This window comes from Euwallacea fornicatus, chromosome 16 (genome assembly GCF_040115645.1).
Source record: "Euwallacea fornicatus isolate EFF26 chromosome 16, ASM4011564v1, whole genome shotgun sequence".
Classification (NCBI taxonomy): Eukaryota; Metazoa; Arthropoda; class Insecta; order Coleoptera; family Curculionidae; genus Euwallacea; species Euwallacea fornicatus.
The window spans coordinates 332,805-354,687 of NC_089556.1; the positions used below are offsets into that span (position 1 = coordinate 332,805).

The window sequence follows — 21,883 nt, forward strand, 5'->3', positions numbered from 1 at the left end:
TTGAAGTAGATCAGATTTCCAACCGGAATTTCGAAACATGTTTGCGTTTACCTTTAATTAAATGTTCTCAATGATGCATTGAATACCGGTACTTCAAAGTATGCATAAAAATGTTTTAAAAAAAGATTTAACATAACTTCTCAGTCACCATTAGTACTTGGCAGTGATAACACTGTGCGGTATCCGGCTCGAAAAGACACGGCAAGGTTACAGACGTTTTGAGAAATTGTACGGAGGCTAAAGGCCTCCATATAATTCTTCGTAGAGTTCGTGATTTCACTGGGCCTCTTCAGGGGTCTCCTCCTTTCTCGCGTTCGGTAGTCGGCGGAGCCCTACAGAAATACAGAAAACCATAAAGTTACTAACAAATTAAAATTTATTGAGTAAAAAATTGCAGTATGTAGGATTTAAGAGCATTCGCCATTCTGACTTTTATATATAATAAAAAAAAAAACATACACACAAAAGGATAACCTTAACGACTAATAAGTTCTATTATGACAAATTATATGATTATCCAAAACGAAATCGTCACATATTCGGTTTCATAAAATTAAGTAGATATTTCTAATTAATTAAATAATTTGAAATTTAGAACCTATAGTTGTGTGTACGCACATAGTAAAGTTGACGTGTGAATAAAGCGGAACAGGGGGAGTAAATTGTGAATTACCAAAATAAGAACTAATATAATCCCAGTCAGCAAGGCAAGCAACTGAGTCACCATAACACCATTCTTACCTAACTACTATTTAATTAGGGATTATCTTTACAGCTTCACTTCCAAAAGTATTTTAAAATGAGGAAACAAAAACCAAAGTTTTTCCTTAAGATCTAAAGATGGTCACACACCACGGCACAACACGTTCTAATAGTTCGAAGATCTCATTCCTTATCATCTGACTCTGGAGTCAGAGATACCTCTATCATAGACAAGTCAAGCATGTATCGTTGATATTTCTTAAAAAATGCATGCGCCGAAGAGACGCTTTTGAAAGTTATAGTTGCGTGACGTTCGTTTTTATCCCTGTGTAGCTTCTGAAATACAATAGTAGAGTATGTTTAAACTTTAAGAGCAATTTTTTACGACTAATTTAATGGTATTTGAGAACATTTGCAGCAGAGCCAGAACCAATAATATTTGAACTAATAAGTGATGTGATATATCTACTTCTTGATAGAGAATTAATTCGCCATTCAAGAAGAATTCAATAGGCGAAGAAGTATTCACTTTCGTATTGGGCATTACTTCTCAGTAACCATTAACCCTCACGGTTTAAAGTTTCAGAAAAAATTAGAGCTTATGTGCCCGTAAAGTGCCGTATAATGGAAAGAATGCGATAAGACAAATATTCAGGATAGCGTGAAATATTATCTTCACTTGGAGAGCACTATGCCCAAAACGACAAGAGGGAAATTAATTATCTACATAATGCGCAACTGAGAAGAAATGAGGGATATTAGTCGATTGTAACAGCAGATTTCTTTAAAATTTTTACCAAATCTCCATGATTCTATATATTTCCATGAAGAGCTAATATTTTCTTAACTTTTAAAATAAAATAAAAAACGCATTTCTAAGAAAATAAGTAGATCCCGGGTTAGTTTCCCAACGGTTATTCCGGCATTAAAACTAAGCACAGAAGCTCAAATATTCTTGGTTTGTTTCTAGACTTGGGTTCGATATAAACTAGTTATTTAAAATATAACAACTCAGATCTTTTTCATATCACCAAAAAATGTGTAAACAACTTAAAACTAATTAATACTTAATTAATACTGCAATTCGAAAAATATAAAAATTATTAAAATAAATTGCTTGATAGGCACTAAAACCACTGTGACACATTGTACAGTTAGGGCAACCACTGAAAATAAAACAAAATAACATGGTAACTAATAAAATCCAAGTAATGTTTAACCAAACTTAAAATGTTAATAAAGTAACGAAAGCCTTACTATTAAGTTTAGGCATAATATTAACACGTCTATGTAGGCTGATATTCCATACTGTAATGAGTTTATGTAAAAACAAACTATACAAAGCGTTTTATAATGAGGTAGCTAGTCCAAATATTTTAAACTGTATCGGCAAACAATAATAAAAACGTATATAAATGCCGAAAAAACAATCACTCCACCAAAAGATCAACACACGTACTTCCACAGAAAATTTGATTTTACTGAAAAGTAATTTTGTCAATAATGCTTAAACGGTTTCGACAAATCTGCATTTTTTAATTTCGTAAATTGGGAATAAATCTCACAGCTTTAAATTTAAGGGAGTTCCTAGTATTTCTTCCCATATTTATTCAAAATCCCCCTAGACCCCTTCATCGTAAGATATACAGAACCGCTTAAATGAACGCAAACATACATAATTTAATGCTTATGTAAAACCCGCTTTTAGATTAAAAAAAAAACAAACAAATACCCGATATAAATCTAGAAAACTGAAAAAGCTGTGAAGTAAAAAAATCTGTAAATATTACACAGGGTATCTCGGTAACGAACTTGTCAAACACATGCATGTCCATTATACCCACTTTTTCCAATAAAAATGACACTTCCTACCATCAGTTACTGACATTTACACACCCATCACAACGCCCTGTATATTGGGAATAGTAAGTTATTTTGAATAACAGGTTTTTCTCGTTATTTTTGGCACTAATTTTCTATAAAGGTAAAAAGGGTTCTGTATATACAAAAAGCAGAAAAATTAAATTTTAGCCGTAAAATTAGAGTTAAAGGCAGAGTGGTCCAATCTTAACGTAGAATTCTGTAGCATATAATTGCAGATATCGTCTTGGAATTGTCATTATATAGGATGTTGCAAAACGTAGCATAAAAGAAACGAATTACGCCATTGAACTATACAATAAAACCTTCAGAATCCGTTTTTACTTGCCCACTATTTTGTTGGACAAGTAAAATACAGTGGAGATGTCAAAATGCAAAGTTATTTAAAAAAATATTCTGCTTCTACAAGGCTAAGAGGGCGACAATTATTTTTGTCAGTGTGAAGTTTCATTTTATACAAATTGAAGATATATTTGCGAAAACAATATATCTCAACTTGAATACCCATTAACATATCCCATAAAATCATCCAGTTTAAGACACAAATCCGGTGTCCGCATATATCTCTTTCTATTTGAAAAATTTAAAATATTTTATGATAGTATATACTATATTCTACTCCGAACTACGATTGCTGTTTGAGACAGAACGAAATGACATTTACCTTTATACTAATATTAACTTTAATCTATCTAATCGCTTGGTTTTTACCATTTAACAGTTTTTTGGAATTTTATATTGCATTGAATGTAGGTTATCACATACAAATCTTTACAAGTATCTGCAACAGCGTAAACTTCGAATATATCACTTCAAAGTACTGTTAAGACTATTATATAACTTGTTTAATGTAAACTGTTGTTGTGCTACATCACCCACTTTTGACATGTTTTAGTTAGGATAACTTTTAAGTAAAGTATCAAAAATAAAACATAAGAAGATTTAAAACACATAAATATTTAATTGGGCACAACCTAATAAATCATTACTTCCTAGTTACGACCCGTATTCTGAAAGGTCTCTAATAGGTTTAACTTTAAACAAAAAAAAAAAAGATCCTGAGAGAGTATCACATACTTAATAATTATTAATGTCTAATATAGGCACTTCGGGTAAAAAATATACATCATCACAATCTTATCAGATTTTACAGTTAAGGCCGAAGCTTTAAAGCCTCTGCAATAATGTGACCAGAATAACCACACTTATCTATTCAAATCCATAAGATACGAATGAAATTCACGCCTAAAAAATTGGGAACAATATTATTCTTATTCAGATTTTAACATTAGTGCAATTCTTCTTATTCATGCTTCAAGCAAGTTAATTAAATTGCACTCTTGCTTAAATCTAAAAACATAAGGAGAATAACAGGTAAACTAAAGTGATGGAACTTCGAAACGCATAATGAAAATTTATAGTTTATATTTAAAGTGAAATATTTCCGAAAGCTAAGAAAGATATTTGAATGCTTGAAACCTACTCAGATAAGTGCAATCTTGGAGTATCACATAAGAGTATATTTATAGTCCTATTCGTCGCATAAGGAAAGAGGCAGCCAAGTACTTACATCGTCCACGTAAGTGAAAGAAGACGTTCTGTATTTTTTAATTTATTGCCATAATTAAATGGCAAATTGTTAAGGACTGGATTTTACAAAAAATATATTTGACGGTATTAAGTTACAAGTACTTTATCGACCCGCGACCTACGGTTATGATATTAGTTTTTTGTTATATCTCATAAAGAGATTTTAATCACAGCGATGAACCTATAATCCAGCTTCACAAGTTTAATACTGAGAATCTATATCTAGTCCATAACAGACATAAAGTTTCATTTTGTGTTTACCTTAATACTGTTTTTTTTTTCAAAAGTGAAGTAAAGAAAGCCAGGTATTCATATATTTTTCTATTTAAAGTCAAGTTTAAATTATTTATAATTTTGTTACTACCCTGAAGCTTTCATGAATAAAAAAAGACCAATAACGCCAAGCTTGTATGTTCACTTTCAATTCGGTAAGTATTATGTATTTATGAGATGTAAAATATAACCGACAAAATTCAAGCTATTCAAAAAATCGACCAAACATTGTCAAAATATTCAAAATTCCATCGTCTACGTATAGAAATGATGACCTCGACGAAACCTCGCCCTTACCTGAATTTCCCCGATACCCTTACAAATCTGAAACAATTTTTTCTCCTCCGTACTCGTTGCGATATTTCTTATCGTTACCCTGCGCGTCTGAAGCAAATTGTCGTCCTTTAACAGCACCTTCCGTTCTGCCAAAAAGTTGGACAGGTGCTCTTTGTCCAGCTGAATGTCCGGGTCAGTTTGAACCGTAGATTGTGCCAAAGGGATGACTCGATTACTGATTTTAGCGGTGACCAAAGTTCGGTTCTTTAATGGAAACTGTTGATCGTCGATTTGTTTTATCGGTTGCAGGACTGGGGTGCGAGAAGTATTTAAGACGTGCTGTTGTTGATGGCGGTTTTGTTGATGCACTTGCTAAAATAGCAGATAAAGTTTAATAAATCCTGGAAATGAAACAAATGCAATATTTTAAAATGCGTGTTATTTACTCGATTTTTGATGTTCCCTTGTAAGGGACGCTGAACCACTGCACTAATGGTTTGATGTTCCTGCTGCTGAGGACGATTTGGGTTCAGGGAATTTTGCCGCTTCAGTCGCTTAAGTCTCCTTGCTTCTTTCCACTTGAACACTTCTTCTCGTTGCCGCCTTTGCTCCTCGATCTTGCGTCTCAGATCTATGGTCTCCTCGTCTTCTTCCTGGTCCAGATCATGCAAATCAACTACTATTAAAAACTTCCAAACCCCCCTTGGGCAGATTTCAACTAAAGGTCAACTCTATTTCTTATTCTTACAAAAAAAAAAAAAAATTTGTTCTGAACTCTAGGTATTATGTACTCACAATTTTTACCTCTGTTACATTAGTCACAGTCACTTGTAGTGGGCGTTCGGGATGATTATCAGGTGTAATTGTGACGTTATTCATATGGATATGGGATTCCTGGACAGGACCCAAACGCTCGTGTATAAAACGTTTTTCAGTTTGGAAACGATTTCCAGGTGTGATCTAGAAACCGATTCCAGTGACTACCATAAAACTGTTTCAGTCCATTTAAACCGAATATAATCAAACTAATAGGTTTTCAAATAAATGTTAAGAAAGAAACGGATTAAACAAGTATGTTGAACAATATTAACGACGAAACATTATTCATCCTAGTAAGAAAACAATTTACAAAGAATTGCCTATCAGACATTATCCCTAAAGTTTAAGTGAATAGAAAGAAATAATTTTCCTTTCACATTCATTTCTGTCTTATCTTACCTTTCTTTTGTGTGCAAAATTTTCCCTAGTTACCGTTGTTTGGTAAGTTTGCTGTTGACTGTACTGTAACTGCGTATCAGGTTCACACTGAATTCGTTGATCAAAATTTTCTATGTAGGCATTTTGCACTTGGTTATATGGGGCCTAAAGAAATATGTAATATTTATTGACATATTATATATCTTGCATGTTTTTTTTTTTTGTTAAATGGATCAACTTTTGCATTTAAAAGAAAATAAGAGTACTTAAAATCAAACCTTTTTGCTGGAAAGGGATAGGATTATCGCCATTGAACTATGCATGTTATATTCGTACCTTTATTTTTGGTCCAAAGCTATCCGTATTTACCGATGTACGGTAAGTTTGCTGTTGGTTGTACTGTATTTGCGCATCAACTTCATGCTGAACTCGTTGATCAAAATTTTCTACGTACGCATTCGGCATTTGGGTATATGGATCCTAAAGAAATATGTAATGGTTATTTTGGAAATGAATTAAATTAAATATTAACAAGTGGTCACGTACCTGAGGCAAAGTTTGATTCTGCCAATTCCAATATGGTCCTGATGCCGGCGGTAAATTCGGAGGCTAGCAAAAAAAATAATAAAATGAATACAAATGAATACAAGGTATTTTGTAAATTACTGATTTTTTTTATTCTACTTTTAAAATTTAAATTAACAAAACAATACCTGAACTCCCATGAACTAAAATATTTACCACATTCCAATATTTACAAAATTTCACATCACTACTAACTATCTACCCTAAAATACAACAGGGAACGGACATAACGATGACACTTACCGGCATTTGAAGTTGCGGTGGTGGCTGCTGTATATTGGTTCCCATATTATTTTGAGGCGTAAAGTTAAGGTGTGGTCCTCGTTGTTGTTGAGGCATGAATTGATGCATCTGTGTCGGTGGGAATCCTGAATTCTGCATCCCCTGGTGCATCATTTGTATATGTGGTGATCTCTGCATGGGAGGTGGCATTTGGGACAGTCCTTGGATCTCTTGCATCGGGGACGGACCGTGAAACTGTCGCATCTGTGGTTGAAATTGAGGGGGAGGTTGCATTGGATGCATTTGAGGAGGCGACTCCATAAGTTGTTCAGGATTACCAGGGGGCATCCACGAATTCGGTTGGGATTGAAAGTTTTGGGGGGCGTTCCAAGCAAGACGAGCTGGATGTTAGAAGAACCATTACTATTACTATTATTATTAACCTGAATCATACCTTGAAATCTGGGATTAATCAGGACTTTCTTATTTCTTATTGGCTGGCCGCTATTAAATTCCGGAGCATGATTAAAATGTTCAGAAGGCCAGTTCACGTTTGGCCTATTCAGTTGAAGTTGCCGGTGAAAGACCCCTCTGCCTCTTATGACACCTCTTCCTCTAATTCCCCCTCTTCCTCTCGTTATATTACCTTTGAATTTTAGCTTTTGATTTCTATTTAAGTAATTGGTATGTTTTTCCTCTCCTAGAAATAATAATTTTTTTAAATAGATTAATTATATAGAATGACTCGCGATATAAATGGCAGCGAACACGTATGCGTAGGTGGTCTAGAAACAAGTCGATTTTGATGTAAAATTTGGAGTGTCTAAGAAAATTCGAAAAAATCTATGTTTCAGTGATGCCTTAACATAAAACTGAATAAAAAAATTGTCTTTGTACTTGTGCCAACTATAACCAAAGATATTAAATAAAATTTTTAAATTTGTGAGACTTATTAATAAGTACAACTAACTTTGCAATTGACTAAATGAATAGTTAAAAAAAAAATTCATTTCTATTTACACGTCAAGAAATCAGAGAAATTACTTACCAGTAGAATCTGGTGCTGTTATTACTTGCCTTTCTGTGGCAAATTTATCTTGCCTTGAAGTTTCTTTTTCTTCTGAATCAAAAGGCTGATCCACAAAAGATTTTTGATCTAAAATGAACACATTAAACCTTAACACAAATTTATTATTAAATTCAAGCTAAAAACAATAATCTATTTCTTACATTAATTTTAAGATACTATGGTTGAATGAGTGTATTAACTGTGAACTATGCTCTTGCTTTTTTTTTAAGAGTTGAATAACATGTCGTTTTTTTGTGTTTCAGATTTAATATTTGCTTAATTTAGGTAAATTTATTCTAATTTATTATAAATCTAATTAAATCTGGTTTATCATTGTGATTATGAAATGTATATGACCTTCACATCAAAAAACCTCTTAGCGCTGCGCGCTTGGGTGTATAAATTGTTATAATCTACTATTAAATTGAAACTTACCTTCAGCTAGATCCTCTGAAATTTCATCAAGCTTCAGTATATCTTCATCATCTTGAAGAAGAGCATCTTCTTCAGCTTGACCAATGTCAGAAACATCATCCACATCATCATTTAACAATTCCTCATTTCTAGGAAATAAAAATACCTCAAAATATTGTTGTATAGTGTGTGTATTTGTCATTAATAATAATACATAACATAATGATTCAAACAAAATTAAAAGCCAACATCAAAGCTGTATTCCCTATGGATACTACCATCACATGTGAGTTTTCAGAATTTTGAAAAAGAACAAAGTATATATGTGTCTCTATATCAGTGTAACCGATTTGGGTAAATATGTATATATAACCAAAAGTTATCACTTGCATAATAATCCTAGATAAAAAATATTTAATAAATAACAAGTTACAGTTTGGATTAATAAATGCTCTCGTTTGATACACAAATTCACAGTTTATCATCGGTATATCCAATGTGGATTTAAAAGAAACATGTATGTTACTAAGATTTGGATTCCATTTGCTACAACTCAAGACAACACTTGAAAAATAGGAATGAATTGAAATATTTAATTCAATCCATGATACACTTCTATATGTGAATATTGATGTTTTTCAAAAGAATTAAACTCTATTCAATTATCCAATCTTAAAATCAGATGTAATATATAGAATATATAGATATATATATAGAAAATGAATGAAGAAAATGGTTATAGACAAACAATGCAACAGTATCTCAATTATGACTCAGTAAAGTTCAGTTGTATACCTTGGTTTTAAATTAGATCAAATTAGACATATATTCCATTGTTAAGCTTCCACACTGTTCAGTTTTAACATAACCATAGATAAACTAACAATGTAGTGGTGATTGGTTAAAAATATACTTAAACTAAATACTCGATTTTATTATAGCAAACATTGGGAATGTCCATGTGTATCAAATTTTCCTATGAAGAAATGTAGTGTAGACATTTTCTAGGTTATCTCATATGAATAGTTGTACTTCATATAATATATATTTCTTCAGACATTGGTCTCATCACATAAATTATGTAATCTGAAAAGTTCTGTACTTACATCTCAGACATTTCTTCATTTGGTGATGCTTCCAACTTCCACTTGTACGCTGGACGACGGTATCAAAAGACCAATAATCAAAATATGTCGTAAGCCCTACTGTACATTACCACGGGTATAAATTTGCAATCTGGCTTCGGCGTCTTACTTTCCCGAAAACTTCCGAACCAACCAGATAATGTACAGCATTGCCCAGTCGCCTATTTGTTATTATTAAGTATTTACAATATAAAAGCAATGAAATTTACTAAAAAAAACGAACTTATTATATATTAACAGACGAGTCCATTGTAAGAGAATATCGGTCAAATCCGCGCCTTAAAACGGGCCAAAGGGTCTACCTAACAGAACTGCAATGACGCTCTGGTGTCACCACAGGAAATCCGGCAGGGGTCACTAGTGACCCAGGTATAATGGGATATATAATTTTGTTATGGTCTTAAAAAAGAATAATTCTGTTACCATGATCTAACTACGAGAAATCTGTTTTTGAGTTATACATAATAGTTTTTATAGTATAAAAACATACTAATAACAATTAATCGCATTGGCAACACCGCATCAGCTGGCTACATTCCGAATCGTTCGGAAAAATAGGACGCTGGTTCATCAGCTACATTACTCAATAAAGCTAGTTTAAAAGGAATTTCCGTTTCTAGTAATATATTATTTCCAAAGTATAAAATTCGTATCTTTCTTACCTAAATCATGTTTAACACCATTTTGCAATTTAACTTTAAAAACAAAGGAAAAAATCGTCTCAACAAGTGCTACATGTTATTCGTATTTAAATAGAAATTCGATTAATGTTCTTGTTTTCTTTTCGGCTTTGAATTATTCTCTCCACACATAAGAGAGAGAAAGATAGATGTTCTGTTAACTAACAAATCTTTTAGAAAATGGCGTATTGATGTTTTTGTTTTCTATCAATGACAGAGTGACATAATTCAAAATCATATGTTACTATTTTTGTTTTAATAATTAAAAATAATAGAGTTTCTACATTGTGTTTTGAGTTTCTATGTTCAATGATTCAGTTTTATTATGCGAATGTTTTGAAGATAAACCAAGGGATGCGGAACGAACTATAGTCTTGTAACAACACTAATAGCACCACAGCAAGTCTAAATTTAACTATCATTTGCCTTTTGTCTTTGCCACTACCAAACTCCTAGAAGGATAGTCAATCAGTCAAATACACCAAATTTTCTCCATATTTGCATGAATAACTTTTGTATCTGCAAAATATACAATACGAGTTTTACCAGTCACCTGAAATTAAGAAAAAGTTTCCATGTTATTAGGATAATTGTAATTTTCACATTTTGCATTTTGAAGCCAAGTCAGAGGGAGACTGACCCAAATGATCTCGAGAGAGAGAAAGGCGATATTCTATCATATGACTCGGCAACGCACGTGATTGTTATTTATGTTTTCACTCAGGCAGTGAACTAGCGAGACCCTACTCTTGCTGATTCAGCCAGCTATACATGTATGTGAATAGTGTGAGCTCAATGTTATGGCTCTTCTCAATAAATTATTTTCTGGGTGTAGAAATGCACAACAAAATTCCAAAGATGATAGCACCAAGTAAGTGTTACAGTTTAATTATATTAGTCAGTTCTAGTGGAGGTTATGGTAGTAGGAGGAAGCAGCTGGGCTTTCTGTAATCTTTGAATGATGTTGTTGCACCTTCGTCTCGCCTGATGCATTTCATTTTAACAGTTACTTTGCAAATCATATCAAAACCACAATTTAATAAATTCTTGCATTAGAGCTCTGTTACCTAGTACTGGTGTGTCTGTAATAGTAGAGACTATACAAATTTTGTTATCACTGTGAGATATTTCAGTCAATACAAAAGATAGTTTGTGTGAATATTGACTGATTTTAATGAATTTATAAATATTTGCGAATCGAAAAAAATGTTTCAACGCGCGACTGCTTTTGCTCTTGGGGTGTGGGAGTAAAAGAGTAAAGCAAATATCACCACTGACACTAGCCTTAAGAGCACAAGTCCATATGTGAGTAATTATTACTCTAATGTGTAAGATTGTAAAAGATCAGTATTTGTGTATTAATCCATAACATAAATATATAGAAAAGCATAGAAATTGACAGTTTTTCAAAAAAATTTACTATATAACATGGAATTCATACTTAAGGTTGGAAAATCACTACCATGATGACCTGTAGTTGTTGAGTTTGTTGCAAGAAAAAACGACACCATGATTATACAGAAATAATTATGAATATTAAGATAATAGTTTATCTTATTATTAGAAATAGAGAGAACCTGATATCTTAGTCTCAACACATACGAACCCTAATGATTTCTAGGGCACCCCGACGTTCATTTGACTTCAAATTGTCTTCAAAGAAAGTGGAATTCGAGTTTTAGTTACAGAACCTAAATCACTTGGTGTTTTGCTGCAGGTTAATTAATTATTCTAACATCAAAACAATTTATAATTCCAGTTTTCATCTTTACCTCAGTTTAACTGTGGTCCATCTGTTAAATAACTACTGCTTTGTTTCTGTATCACGTATAAGAAAATAAGGTTCTAAAGGCAATAAATAAAAATTAATTCATATGCTTAACAAAACCAAATTGATAATATTATATGCATTTTTTCAAGCCAAGTCAAGAGCATTATTTGACAGAATGTACATGTATGTAGTAATCATTACATCAATCTTGAAACAACTGCTTCATTCCAATTTCAATACTTATATGTTTTCAAGAATAGATTAAAATACAATATTACTTCACTAAATTGATTGCAGTCATGTGATGTGCTTTTATGATAACAAGTAAACATTTATTATCTTGGAGGTGTGGATAACGCGCATTAGTTTGCCACTTTTTTGGTTCATTGAAAAAGAAGGGGAAATATGGAAGAGTATTGGAGTTTAAGTAATTGCCTGAGTATCACCGAGCTACGTGTACGGTTTTGAATTTTTGTTGATGAAAATACATTTATTTCAATCCATTAAAAAATACGTTTACCTCTATGTTTAAGTGTTGCGAAAAGGGGTTAAAAGAAAGGTAATACAAGAAATGGAAAAGCTCACACGTCATTTGGTTCATAATCTTTGAGATTGTATTTTTTTAATTTGTATGCATTTTTGATTCACAATTAAACGGGAGAAATTTCGCAGTTTATTGTTAAGTATTTCCTTTATGTTTCGAAATTTATGGGAACAGCATTAATTCTTGAAATTTCTAAATGTAATAAAGGACAAGGGCATCATCTTCTTTCCTCAATATTTTTTTGAAAGAATGAACCTAAGAGTATGTACTTTACGTCCTTTGAAAGCAAGAGTTGAAATTCGCTTAAATCACATACATTTTCAGCGAATTCAGAAATAGATGTTTTCTGACGTATTAAACAAGAATTTTACATTTTTTTTATGTGTTTGTATTAAATGAATAGTTTGATTATCATGTTGTTAAAGGTATTACACGCCCAGGTCGTGTTACACCGAGTCACGCGCTTTTGAAAATTAATTAGTATATAATTTAGTCGTGATCATCTGACTTCCTTAATGTTAGTCATTTATTTATTTTTTTATTTAACGAAAATTTATAGTCTCCAATTTATTAAATTGACTTTAACGTTTTTTGGTATGGTAAATTAATAAAATTATTCACATTTATTAAATTTCGTTAGTTTTAAAGTGCCCACTATCAGCAAAGAGAAAGTACGACTTGTGCTCTTCAGAGAGTGCGATTTCAGGGGCCGAAAACTCCTATTTGATTCCGATGCCACTAAGAAAGTTCCTTTGGAGAAAACTGAGGCGGATGAAAAGTTCGTTGAAGTCTATGACGGCTTTGGATATTTGGTGGTAAGCAGTATCATGACAATGCACTTTTCGTCCCTCTAGATACATTTTTCTTTAACTTAGATATCAAAACAAAACAGTGATTACAACCAACTTTCTGAAATGATATTCGGGTCTGTTGCGATGAGTTTTAGAGGTACATATTTGAAAATTCACAGCCTCAGCTCACCCTGCAGGATGATGTTTACTCAAGTATTGCAACTATAGAATTATTCATGTGAACAACTGAAATACGATTATAACTTTTATTTAATTAAGGTATTTCCCAGTCCTCACGGTCGAATAACAAAATCTTCCTCTGCCTCCAGCAATCAGTCTCATTTATCCTCCCATAGCAGCTTCGAGCATTCCATTAAATTGGATGATTCGGGAGCCAATAGTGCGTTGTCCATTAGCGATCGATTGTCTGATCGTAGTACCGCTTCAGACACCGTCTTAGGTAAGTTGACAAATATAAGTACGAACGCAATTTTCATGTTTTATCTGCATTCCATTATGTATCAAAATTTTAATATATGTTTTTAATTTATTATTAGATTCTTAAACCTGGCTATTATCATAAGAGTTACGGTACGTGTTTACTATTCGGACATGTTCATAGTTGCGTTATTCATGGAAACAACGTATTAAGCTCGAAATATCATAAAATGTAATTTTGTTGTTACATAAATGTTAGATTAATCATATTATCCTACCGCATTTTTTTCAAATAAATCTCGAACTCACATGAATTGCTTGGCCGACTGCCATGTTGACAAGCATTGTAGGAGCACGTTCGCATTTTGGCACACGACAATAATTAGACAAACTTTGTTTCTAGTGCATGCTTTAGATGGCAAAAGCAATAGTTGACTTTGAAAAATTGGATATTAAAATTTACAGGGGGTTACTGGAATAATACTTGTTGCCCCAACGTCTTCTTTTACCAACAAAACTTTAGGCCCCTTGGAATTTGTATTGAGACTCACTTAATAACAGTAACAAGACGCGTATTAAAAGTTCTATGGTTCTTCTGGATCCCCGAATGTTGCATCTCCCTAAAGGACTTATAGAATGTTCGCACACCTGTGTAGCAGTAACTAGAAGCGGCTAGTTTGTTAGGAGCATTCAATTCTCAAAACGTCCAAAGATAAACAAATCTGTTCGACTCAGAATGGCTGTTAAAAAAAACGTACAAAGTTAAGCTCTTATATCCTGGGAAACGTGATAGGATGACGAGCTACAGCCCTCCAAACTGTTGTAGGATTAGACTGTCGGAATCCAATCTTCAACAACAATTTTTTAGATCAAAATAAACAGTCTTTGTGCGGCATCTAAAGGCAAACCGATTTGTTTATTTTATATTTTTATCAGCATCGTGATTTGGGGTACTCGACAAGAACGCATACTTAGCGGTTTAGCATTCCGGTTTTCTTGGTTGAATGTTTAGTCTAGTCTAAAAGGGATTATCAAGTGCAATGCGCATACGAATTGATCACCCCTCTAATGTGTTGTATTTAATATTTCGGTTTAATATAATCAGATTATTTTAAGTCGTACCCTTTATTATCTCTAAAATCTAACGTAGACGCCACGGATTGCGGCGACTCTACAAGTAATAAGTTGACGTGGCAATTTTATCGGTCTTCAGAGAGCATTTAACGCGGTAACGGCTATGTGTCATTTGATAACATATCAAACCTGTCGGCAATTGAGCACCACAACACGCTTAAAATGTTATGATATCATTCATAAAGAAAAGAATGAATTTACAGTTAGAAAAAAAAACTAAAATCGGACAATACGTTCAGAAACGATTTAGCGTCAAAGCTGTGGTATTTTTAGTGTTTATGATAATTCCGTGTAGGAGGTTGTTTATAAACATTTTTTGTCGTTTTCTTCAATGACCCTTTTTTACCCATAACGTTTAAAACGGTTTTTTTGCCGACATATTTAGGAACCTGGGATATAATCATTTTTGCAGTGTGTCGCAGATTGCAAAGCTGTCCTCTTGATGTACCCGGCATTGGAACTTCTTTGTCCAAAAACAGCTTGGTCGTAGATTCTGGTTGCGCTGGTCAGTCATTTTTCGGTGCAAGTACTGGCTCGTTGAATTTCCCTACGTGGGAGTCCTGCTTTTCTTCCAAAGGTAAGTTTGCCTTAAAGAGTTTAAAAAGTAAAAGGAGAACTAGGAAAATTGCAGATAGAATTTCAGAGGGTCACGACTTATCTTTGACGATAAATTTGCCTCGATAATAACTACCTGACTGATAGTAAGAGTCTACCTGAAAAGCTTGTGTTTCTCGCAAAATACGAAGCTACGGTGAGCCGTTTCCGCAAGTTGTGGACGCCACTGATCGTGTGCTTCATTGCAATCTTAGAAAACTCATTCAAATAAATTAGCTCATTTATTTCTACACGTTTTATTGGGTTGTATGTTAGTGAAGCGTAACATCGTTTATAAATATTCGCATTCATTATAGGATTTAACTCCACCTACACTTACTAAAAGAATATTTTTACTTTAAACCTGCATTTGCGTAAACAATAAGCGATATGTTTTAGTCTAAATTTAGGTTGGACGGTTTATTTGGAAAATACGTATATATACGCTACGGCTTGTGTAAATTGATGCGCATAACGAGAACCTTTAGAAGAAAGTAGGTACATGGTGTGATGAGTTGAACTCGGTGCCCAATTGGATCCCGGAAACTAAACTGCGAAAATTTCGAAAGGCATAATGAACACGAATGACTGACGTATATATATTTTAAATTAAATATATCCTGAAATAAAAAAGATATTTGAATGCTCAAAATATATTCAGATGGGTGAATTTTGGGACTATGATTCAGGGGTATTTGAAGTCCCCTTCGTTTCACAGGTGCTACAAGGTCAGTAAAAAGTCTTGCTGAAATCTAAGTGACGCACAATTTAAAAAAATCTTAGACCATACTTTTATGTAGTACTACTATACAAAGTAATATGATGTCCTGTGAAGGTACTTCATTTGATATATTTCAGTCAGAATGGTGTATAATACATGAATCCTTTTTAAGCAGATTCTTAAATCTTATTGAGATATCATGGTTGAATATAATTTTTCGATAATAACAAAATGTTTCCCAACTCGTATTGTAATATATTATAGTTGTAAGCTCTCCATCTCCTTTCATCATTCAGTAAATTATTAGAGTTTTGCTAATTATGATATTTCTATAATCGATTGATGCAGTTCGCTGGGATCGTTCGCTGCACATATGAGACGTTTACGTGGTACGGAGTGTGGAAATAGTCGCGTTCATCATTCTGTTGATGCTTACATTCATCTCAAGCGGCAAGGAATTATTCATAGTGGTCCCTTTTCACTGGAAACCCTCCATATACCTAATTTTCCATTTTGATTTATTCATCTCCCACCGTTATGCCTTTCTATTATTTTTTTTTATAATTCTCAACAGTGTCATTTTCATCAAGCGGCATCCTAAAGAGACTTCTTCGTAATACTACTCGATCACTACACAACAGTTCCATATCCCTACCCAATTCTTCCGATGTTTTGCATAAAAAGGGGCACAAAGGAGTGAAGCTCGGGCTGAGTTTCGTGATCGAAATATCTCAAGAAAACGAAGGGTAAGTGTTTTATTTTAAGGCGACCATCTTCCTGCAGTATCTCACAGTTCGTGTCGCAACTGTTGGGGGAATTTCGTTCGGAATGATCAGGCCACAGCAGCGCAATATCGGATCCGACGTTACTTGTGAAAGATTCGAAATTCTCCTTCGTGCGATTTTTACATTTCAGCGAAATTCTCCCAGTGATTCGTTAAATATTTGGTCTTCTATAGTTTTGGGACTCTATATATATACATATATACAGTGTGATCTATTTGTGTTGGAGTCAGTCTGTAAAAAGTTTATTGATTGCGCGATTTAGCCCGGATTGTTTTTTAATTATAGAGTTCGATGAACTGCACATTTTCAGCAAAAAATGGCCGGGTTGACATGAAATTCAAGGCCCACTATGACAGTTTCTAGGAGCAAAATTTTAATAAACCACATTAGCGATTTTTTTAGAAAAACCTGTGCACGCCATTGGCTGGACCACCCCTCAAAACGGGCTTGTACCAAATTTTAATGAAAAATTTAGAGTAATAACGATCTTTTAGAAGAATTAAAAGTGCACCCTCAGTAGTTATTTATTTTCAAAAATTCATAGTCGGCTGTGGAGGCCGAGTGAAGTGTTCAACTGTCAAACAAACGCAACAAATGTCAACATCGATCACAGAACGTATTTGTGCTTAATACAAATTAAATTTCCGATCGTGATAATTATAAAAAATTTAAGTCTAAGAAAAAAAAACAGAAATTGTTCGTCTTGTTGGCGACAACGTGCGCTCGGCAGCAGAAGCTGCGGCAGAATTCAACGTCGGACATCCAGATAGACCGGTGAGTCGAAGTAACGAGGCAAAATGGATGTCGTGGACTTTGTCTAAATAACAAACAAAAATTTTGCAATATTTTAACGACAATCCCCGAAATAGTATCAGAATGGCTAGTTTGGACTTTAATATACCCAGAGAAAGTATAAGAAGATGTAAGTACCCAGTGTGCATTTTTAATTCTTCTACAAAATTGTTATTATTCAAAATTTTTCATTAAAGTTTTATACAAACCCGTTTTGAGGGGTGGTCAATGCAGTGGCGTGCACAGATTTTTTAAAAATCGCTAATACGATTTATTAAAATTTTGCTCTTAGAATCTGTCATAGTGGGCCTTGAATTTCATGTCAACCCGGCCATTTTTGCTGAAAATGTGCAGTTTATCGAGTTCTATAGTTAAAAAACAGTCCGGGCTAAATAGGTTACACTGTGTATATACCTAAGGTAGAATGTAACATATATGCCTTTTTTCTATAACTTCAGGTTTCTCACCCAAGTTCTCATGGAACACATAGTCCTCCTGGAAGCTCTTATTTGCCGCACTCGTCGATCGATCGAAATAGCTTACCAACGTCGCACTGCCTTTATCTCCCTCATGGTTGAGTTGACTCATAATGCCTCTGCTTGGCTAGTAAGCTTCTTAAACACCCAACAGAGAGGAATTAATCTATGGCAGAGCCTCTCTTTTACCTGTGATAATAACGCTAGTATTAATGCATTTATAATGGATTGCAACAATCGGGGCCAAACCGTTCGACGGACGTTGCGGTATAAGTTTTCGAATGGTTCCAATGGTGATAGCAAATACAATTGTTCGGACACGTACTCTAACGATTTGCAAACACGACACGGGTCGGATTTGTTTAGTTTTAATTTCGGTAGATTTTTGAAGAGTGGTAGGGAAAGAACGGAGAAAGTAGGCCAGCATCCGGAAGGAGATTATGTGGCGGAGGAGTTTCTAAAGGAGTTTTGTGAGCTGTTGGAAGAGTTTGATGCCAAGCATACTAATTTGTGAGTATTTAGTAACTGGGTTTCGAGAATGACATGTTTTCAAAAACTTCAGGACTTATTATTCGTCATTACACATTCAACATTAGTAGTTTTTAGCTGAGTTAGAAAAGTCGGAATTTCCTTAAAAATAGGAAAGTTTTAATTAATATTTTTTCTTTATTAAAAATTTATTATTAAAAACGTTATTATGTAGCTTTTTTTAATAGATTTTAAGACTTCCGTCAAATAAATTTTTTACTCCTGGCTTTTGATAAATTCTGAAAAACTCGAACTGTAACTTTTTTATTGCCAATTATTATTTCTTGATTCAAGGTTTCGATTGAGTAGAGTCATAATAAAATTTTTCTATTGTTTTTCTTTTGAGTGCCATGTTTGATTTTATGATTTAAAATAAGCTGTAATATATAAATGACGGCATACTTTATTATTAAAATGATACTTTGTAATATATATTATCTTTTATTTCAGCTTTATCAGTACGTTACTAACCGCAATCCTAACACACCACCTAGGGTGGGTAGCCACTGTTTATTCCTCACATGTGACGAGCTATCAAGACTTCTTGAACTATCAACCTTACAATGCTCTATGGAGCCAACTGGCTGACCTGTACGGGGCTGTGGGTTACCCTTTAAAAACTGCACAGACTGTGATAACTGGCTCCAATAAGAACGATATAATTTCCAAACTTTTAGCTTCTCTTACATATTTTATACGATTTACCCATATAGAGCGAAAAGATGTGCGCCGATATTCAGTGGAGGAGGAAAATAAGGTGGCCGAAATTATTTGCATAAAAGATAATTGCCTTCCAAAAGAGAATTTTAAGAGGTATGAAGATCATTTGAAAGAGCTGTTGAAAAGTGGGTTTTCGCCTTCTGTTGACGGAGTTCCGAAAATTATCAATGTTAAGAGCGATTGGGAGGCAAATAGCAGCGTTGCAGAAATGCTAAAGCCTGCAAAAAGTTTAATGAAAACAAAATCAACAGTTGCACTATCAGGTCTTCTTTCAAGCGACAAGCAAAGCGTCTTAAACACAGAAAAGGAGTCTTTCCTTCGACATTCCTCGACTTTAGAAGCATTAAATGAAATATCTAAGGAGGGAAACTTCATTAAATTTTGCGCTAATGGCGAAGATGATCTGATTACGGGGCAAGTAAAATCACTCCAAGAGAACAAGACTGAGTTAGAGAAGGATATTTGTGAATCTGAGGATCAAAGAAACGTTATTTTTGTCCTGGGTGAAAATGAGAAATTAATAGGATTAAGAAAAGAAGAACAATTGCAGCATTTATCCAACACCAGCGTTTCGTCGGGCGCAAAAAGAAAAATTTCAGCAGTCAAAAGACCTTCGTCAATCAATTTAAACTCCAAAACACACATTGAAAATAAACCAACAGAACTCAGCAACTGTCTACTGCACCCATCCTCATCTTGCGAAGAACTTTGTAGCGGCAAAATCGAGTCACCAGAAGTGCCAACCAAAACTCCTCCTTCACTCAAGCTGAGAGCCCAAAGCGAACCTCCGGAAATTCGCAAAATCTTGACTCCAAAATACCAACATTCCCGGGTGAAATTTAATCTTCAACAGTACCCTCAAGTGGTGAAAAACTATATGAAAAGTAAAAATATCGAGTTGGAAGGTTTGTCATTGGGGGAGAAGGTTTTCGATAAGTTCGCCACCGTTCAACAGAATATCAAGTTAGATTTGTCGGAATATGAAAGTGACAGTGAGGAAGTTGAGGCACTTCACACTCCGTCCAATGCTTCCGAATTGGAGTTTTCGCCAGATATGGGGACGAGTGGACATGGGGAGTCGAGCTTGTCATTTGAGACCAATGGAGCTTTCATGGACATGAAGATTGTCAATATTCCGATGCCAAAGTAAGTTATAGTTTCGTTTTGAATTATTATAATTAATGTCGGGATTGGGTTTTGTTCGAAATGAATGCGAAAAGAAAACTAAAAAACATCGATTATTCATCAAACATCTTCATCATGCAATGCTGACGCACCGAAGTCTCGACCTCTTTTAATACAAGTTTTTGTCGCGTAATTTATAGTATTCGCAAATGTGCATATTTCTTCTATACACCAGGCTTTTTAAAACTGATTATTTTATAAAGTACACATTTTCTCAGGTCTATAATCAGTGATAGTCAACACCAGACTGTGCCCTATACAACTACAGTAATGAAAGGTCTAGTGGACACATACATGCCCGATATGGTTTTGCAAGGGACCACACACCCAAAAAACAAATGGGACTCGAAACTAAAGAGCAATCTTGCCATGAGCACTCAACATTCCTTATTAGACAGTCCCGTAGATGAGGCTTTAGCTATTGTAGCTAATACAGATACATGGTAACTACTGTAAAATTAAGCATCTGTTGGCATCTCTGGTAAATCCATCCAGAGAACGAGTCCCAGGGAAAATCATAATGCTTATTTCATTGCCTTTAAAATACTTTCTTGATAACATTTTTTGAAACCAATGCCCAAAACCGTTAATTATTCTCATGTTAATCTCCGTAATAATATTTTAATTCTTAATTTTAGGGAAGTTCAAATTATATCTAGTCATACCTATGTCATAGACAAAAGTAGCAATGGCGTGAGAGTTGGTATGTCTCAACTCGTTGCGAATATGTTGGAGTCTCTTCTTGAGATGTGGAAGTTGCGGATCGCACCCAAATATGTAAGTTTGCTTTTTTCAATTTCAGTTTAAGTAAAATGATTTTTCTCTTTTTTTTTTTATTTCTAGTGTATATTACACATAGAACAAAGACTTCAAGAATTATGTGTTCGTTCAAAGGCCCTCGCGGAATTGTTGTTGGCCTGTGAATTTTGTAGCATAGAATTGCTTACATCAAGGCTTAGTATTGAAGTCAACGACGTGCCCCTTTTGATGGCGGTCGCTTCTACGCATACACCTGAAGTTACCCGTAAATATGGATTAAGTTTCCAGTAATTAGATTTAAAGATGAACGTTCCTTTAATGGTTCATATTGTTTGCTGCTTTTGCATTTGCTTCATTGTGGTTATATGGGTTAGTAGTTCTTTGTTCGTTTTTTTTTATTGTAAGGCATTTTATTTAAATGATACAGATTGTTGTTGAGTGTATGTTATTTATTTGCCATTTTAATATTTGTTTTTATTTTTGTACATGTTGGTAATAAAAATTTTAAAATACTAAAGCTCTGTTATTGTTTCCACATTTCGAGACCACTAATTCAGATATTTTGACGTGAACCTGAAATCAATACGCCATTTCCACAACGATGATCTGCA

The 21,883-nt window shown here is 34.0% G+C and overlaps 2 protein-coding genes across 6 annotated transcripts; one reads left to right on the top strand and one right to left on the bottom strand.

The window, feature by feature from the left end:
• Position 1: 1 nt before the first annotated feature.
• LOC136344216 (uncharacterized) lies at positions 2–10,174 on the bottom strand. Of its 3 annotated transcripts, XM_066291455.1 has the most exons (13): positions 10,017–10,174; positions 9,316–9,414; positions 8,231–8,358; positions 7,775–7,882; positions 7,181–7,426; positions 6,748–7,127; positions 6,466–6,528; positions 6,256–6,399; positions 5,941–6,084; positions 5,518–5,682; positions 5,169–5,375; positions 4,744–5,094; positions 2–332 (listed from the first exon to the last, which is right to left on the bottom strand). In XM_066291455.1, the coding sequence occupies exons 2-13, from the start codon at positions 9,324–9,326 to the stop codon at positions 141–143; spliced, it is 2,139 nt and encodes a 712-aa protein (XP_066147552.1). In that variant the 5' UTR covers positions 9,327–9,414; positions 10,017–10,174; the 3' UTR covers positions 2–140. The 3 variants fall into 3 exon arrangements, with proteins under 3 accessions (XP_066147552.1, XP_066147553.1, XP_066147554.1); XM_066291456.1 differs by lacking the exon at positions 10,017–10,174 and having other exon boundaries at positions 5,527–5,682; positions 9,316–9,993; XM_066291457.1 differs by lacking the exons at positions 2–332; positions 10,017–10,174 and adding an exon at positions 358–1,038 and having other exon boundaries at positions 9,316–9,987.
• Positions 10,175–10,286: 112 nt separating this feature from the next.
• LOC136344211 (folliculin-interacting protein 1) lies at positions 10,287–21,789 on the top strand. Of its 3 annotated transcripts, none has more exons than XM_066291440.1 (11): positions 10,287–10,905; positions 12,990–13,164; positions 13,225–13,353; positions 13,420–13,600; positions 15,125–15,289; positions 16,602–16,773; positions 18,063–18,590; positions 19,059–20,474; positions 20,732–20,956; positions 21,152–21,290; positions 21,357–21,789. In XM_066291440.1, the coding sequence occupies exons 1-11, from the start codon at positions 10,835–10,837 to the stop codon at positions 21,561–21,563; spliced, it is 3,408 nt and encodes a 1,135-aa protein (XP_066147537.1). In that variant the 5' UTR covers positions 10,287–10,834; the 3' UTR covers positions 21,564–21,789. The 3 variants fall into 3 exon arrangements, with proteins under 3 accessions (XP_066147537.1, XP_066147539.1, XP_066147538.1); XM_066291441.1 differs by lacking the exon at positions 10,287–10,905 and adding an exon at positions 11,371–12,364; XM_066291442.1 differs by lacking the exon at positions 13,225–13,353.
• The last annotated feature ends 94 nt before the right edge of the window (positions 21,790–21,883 follow it).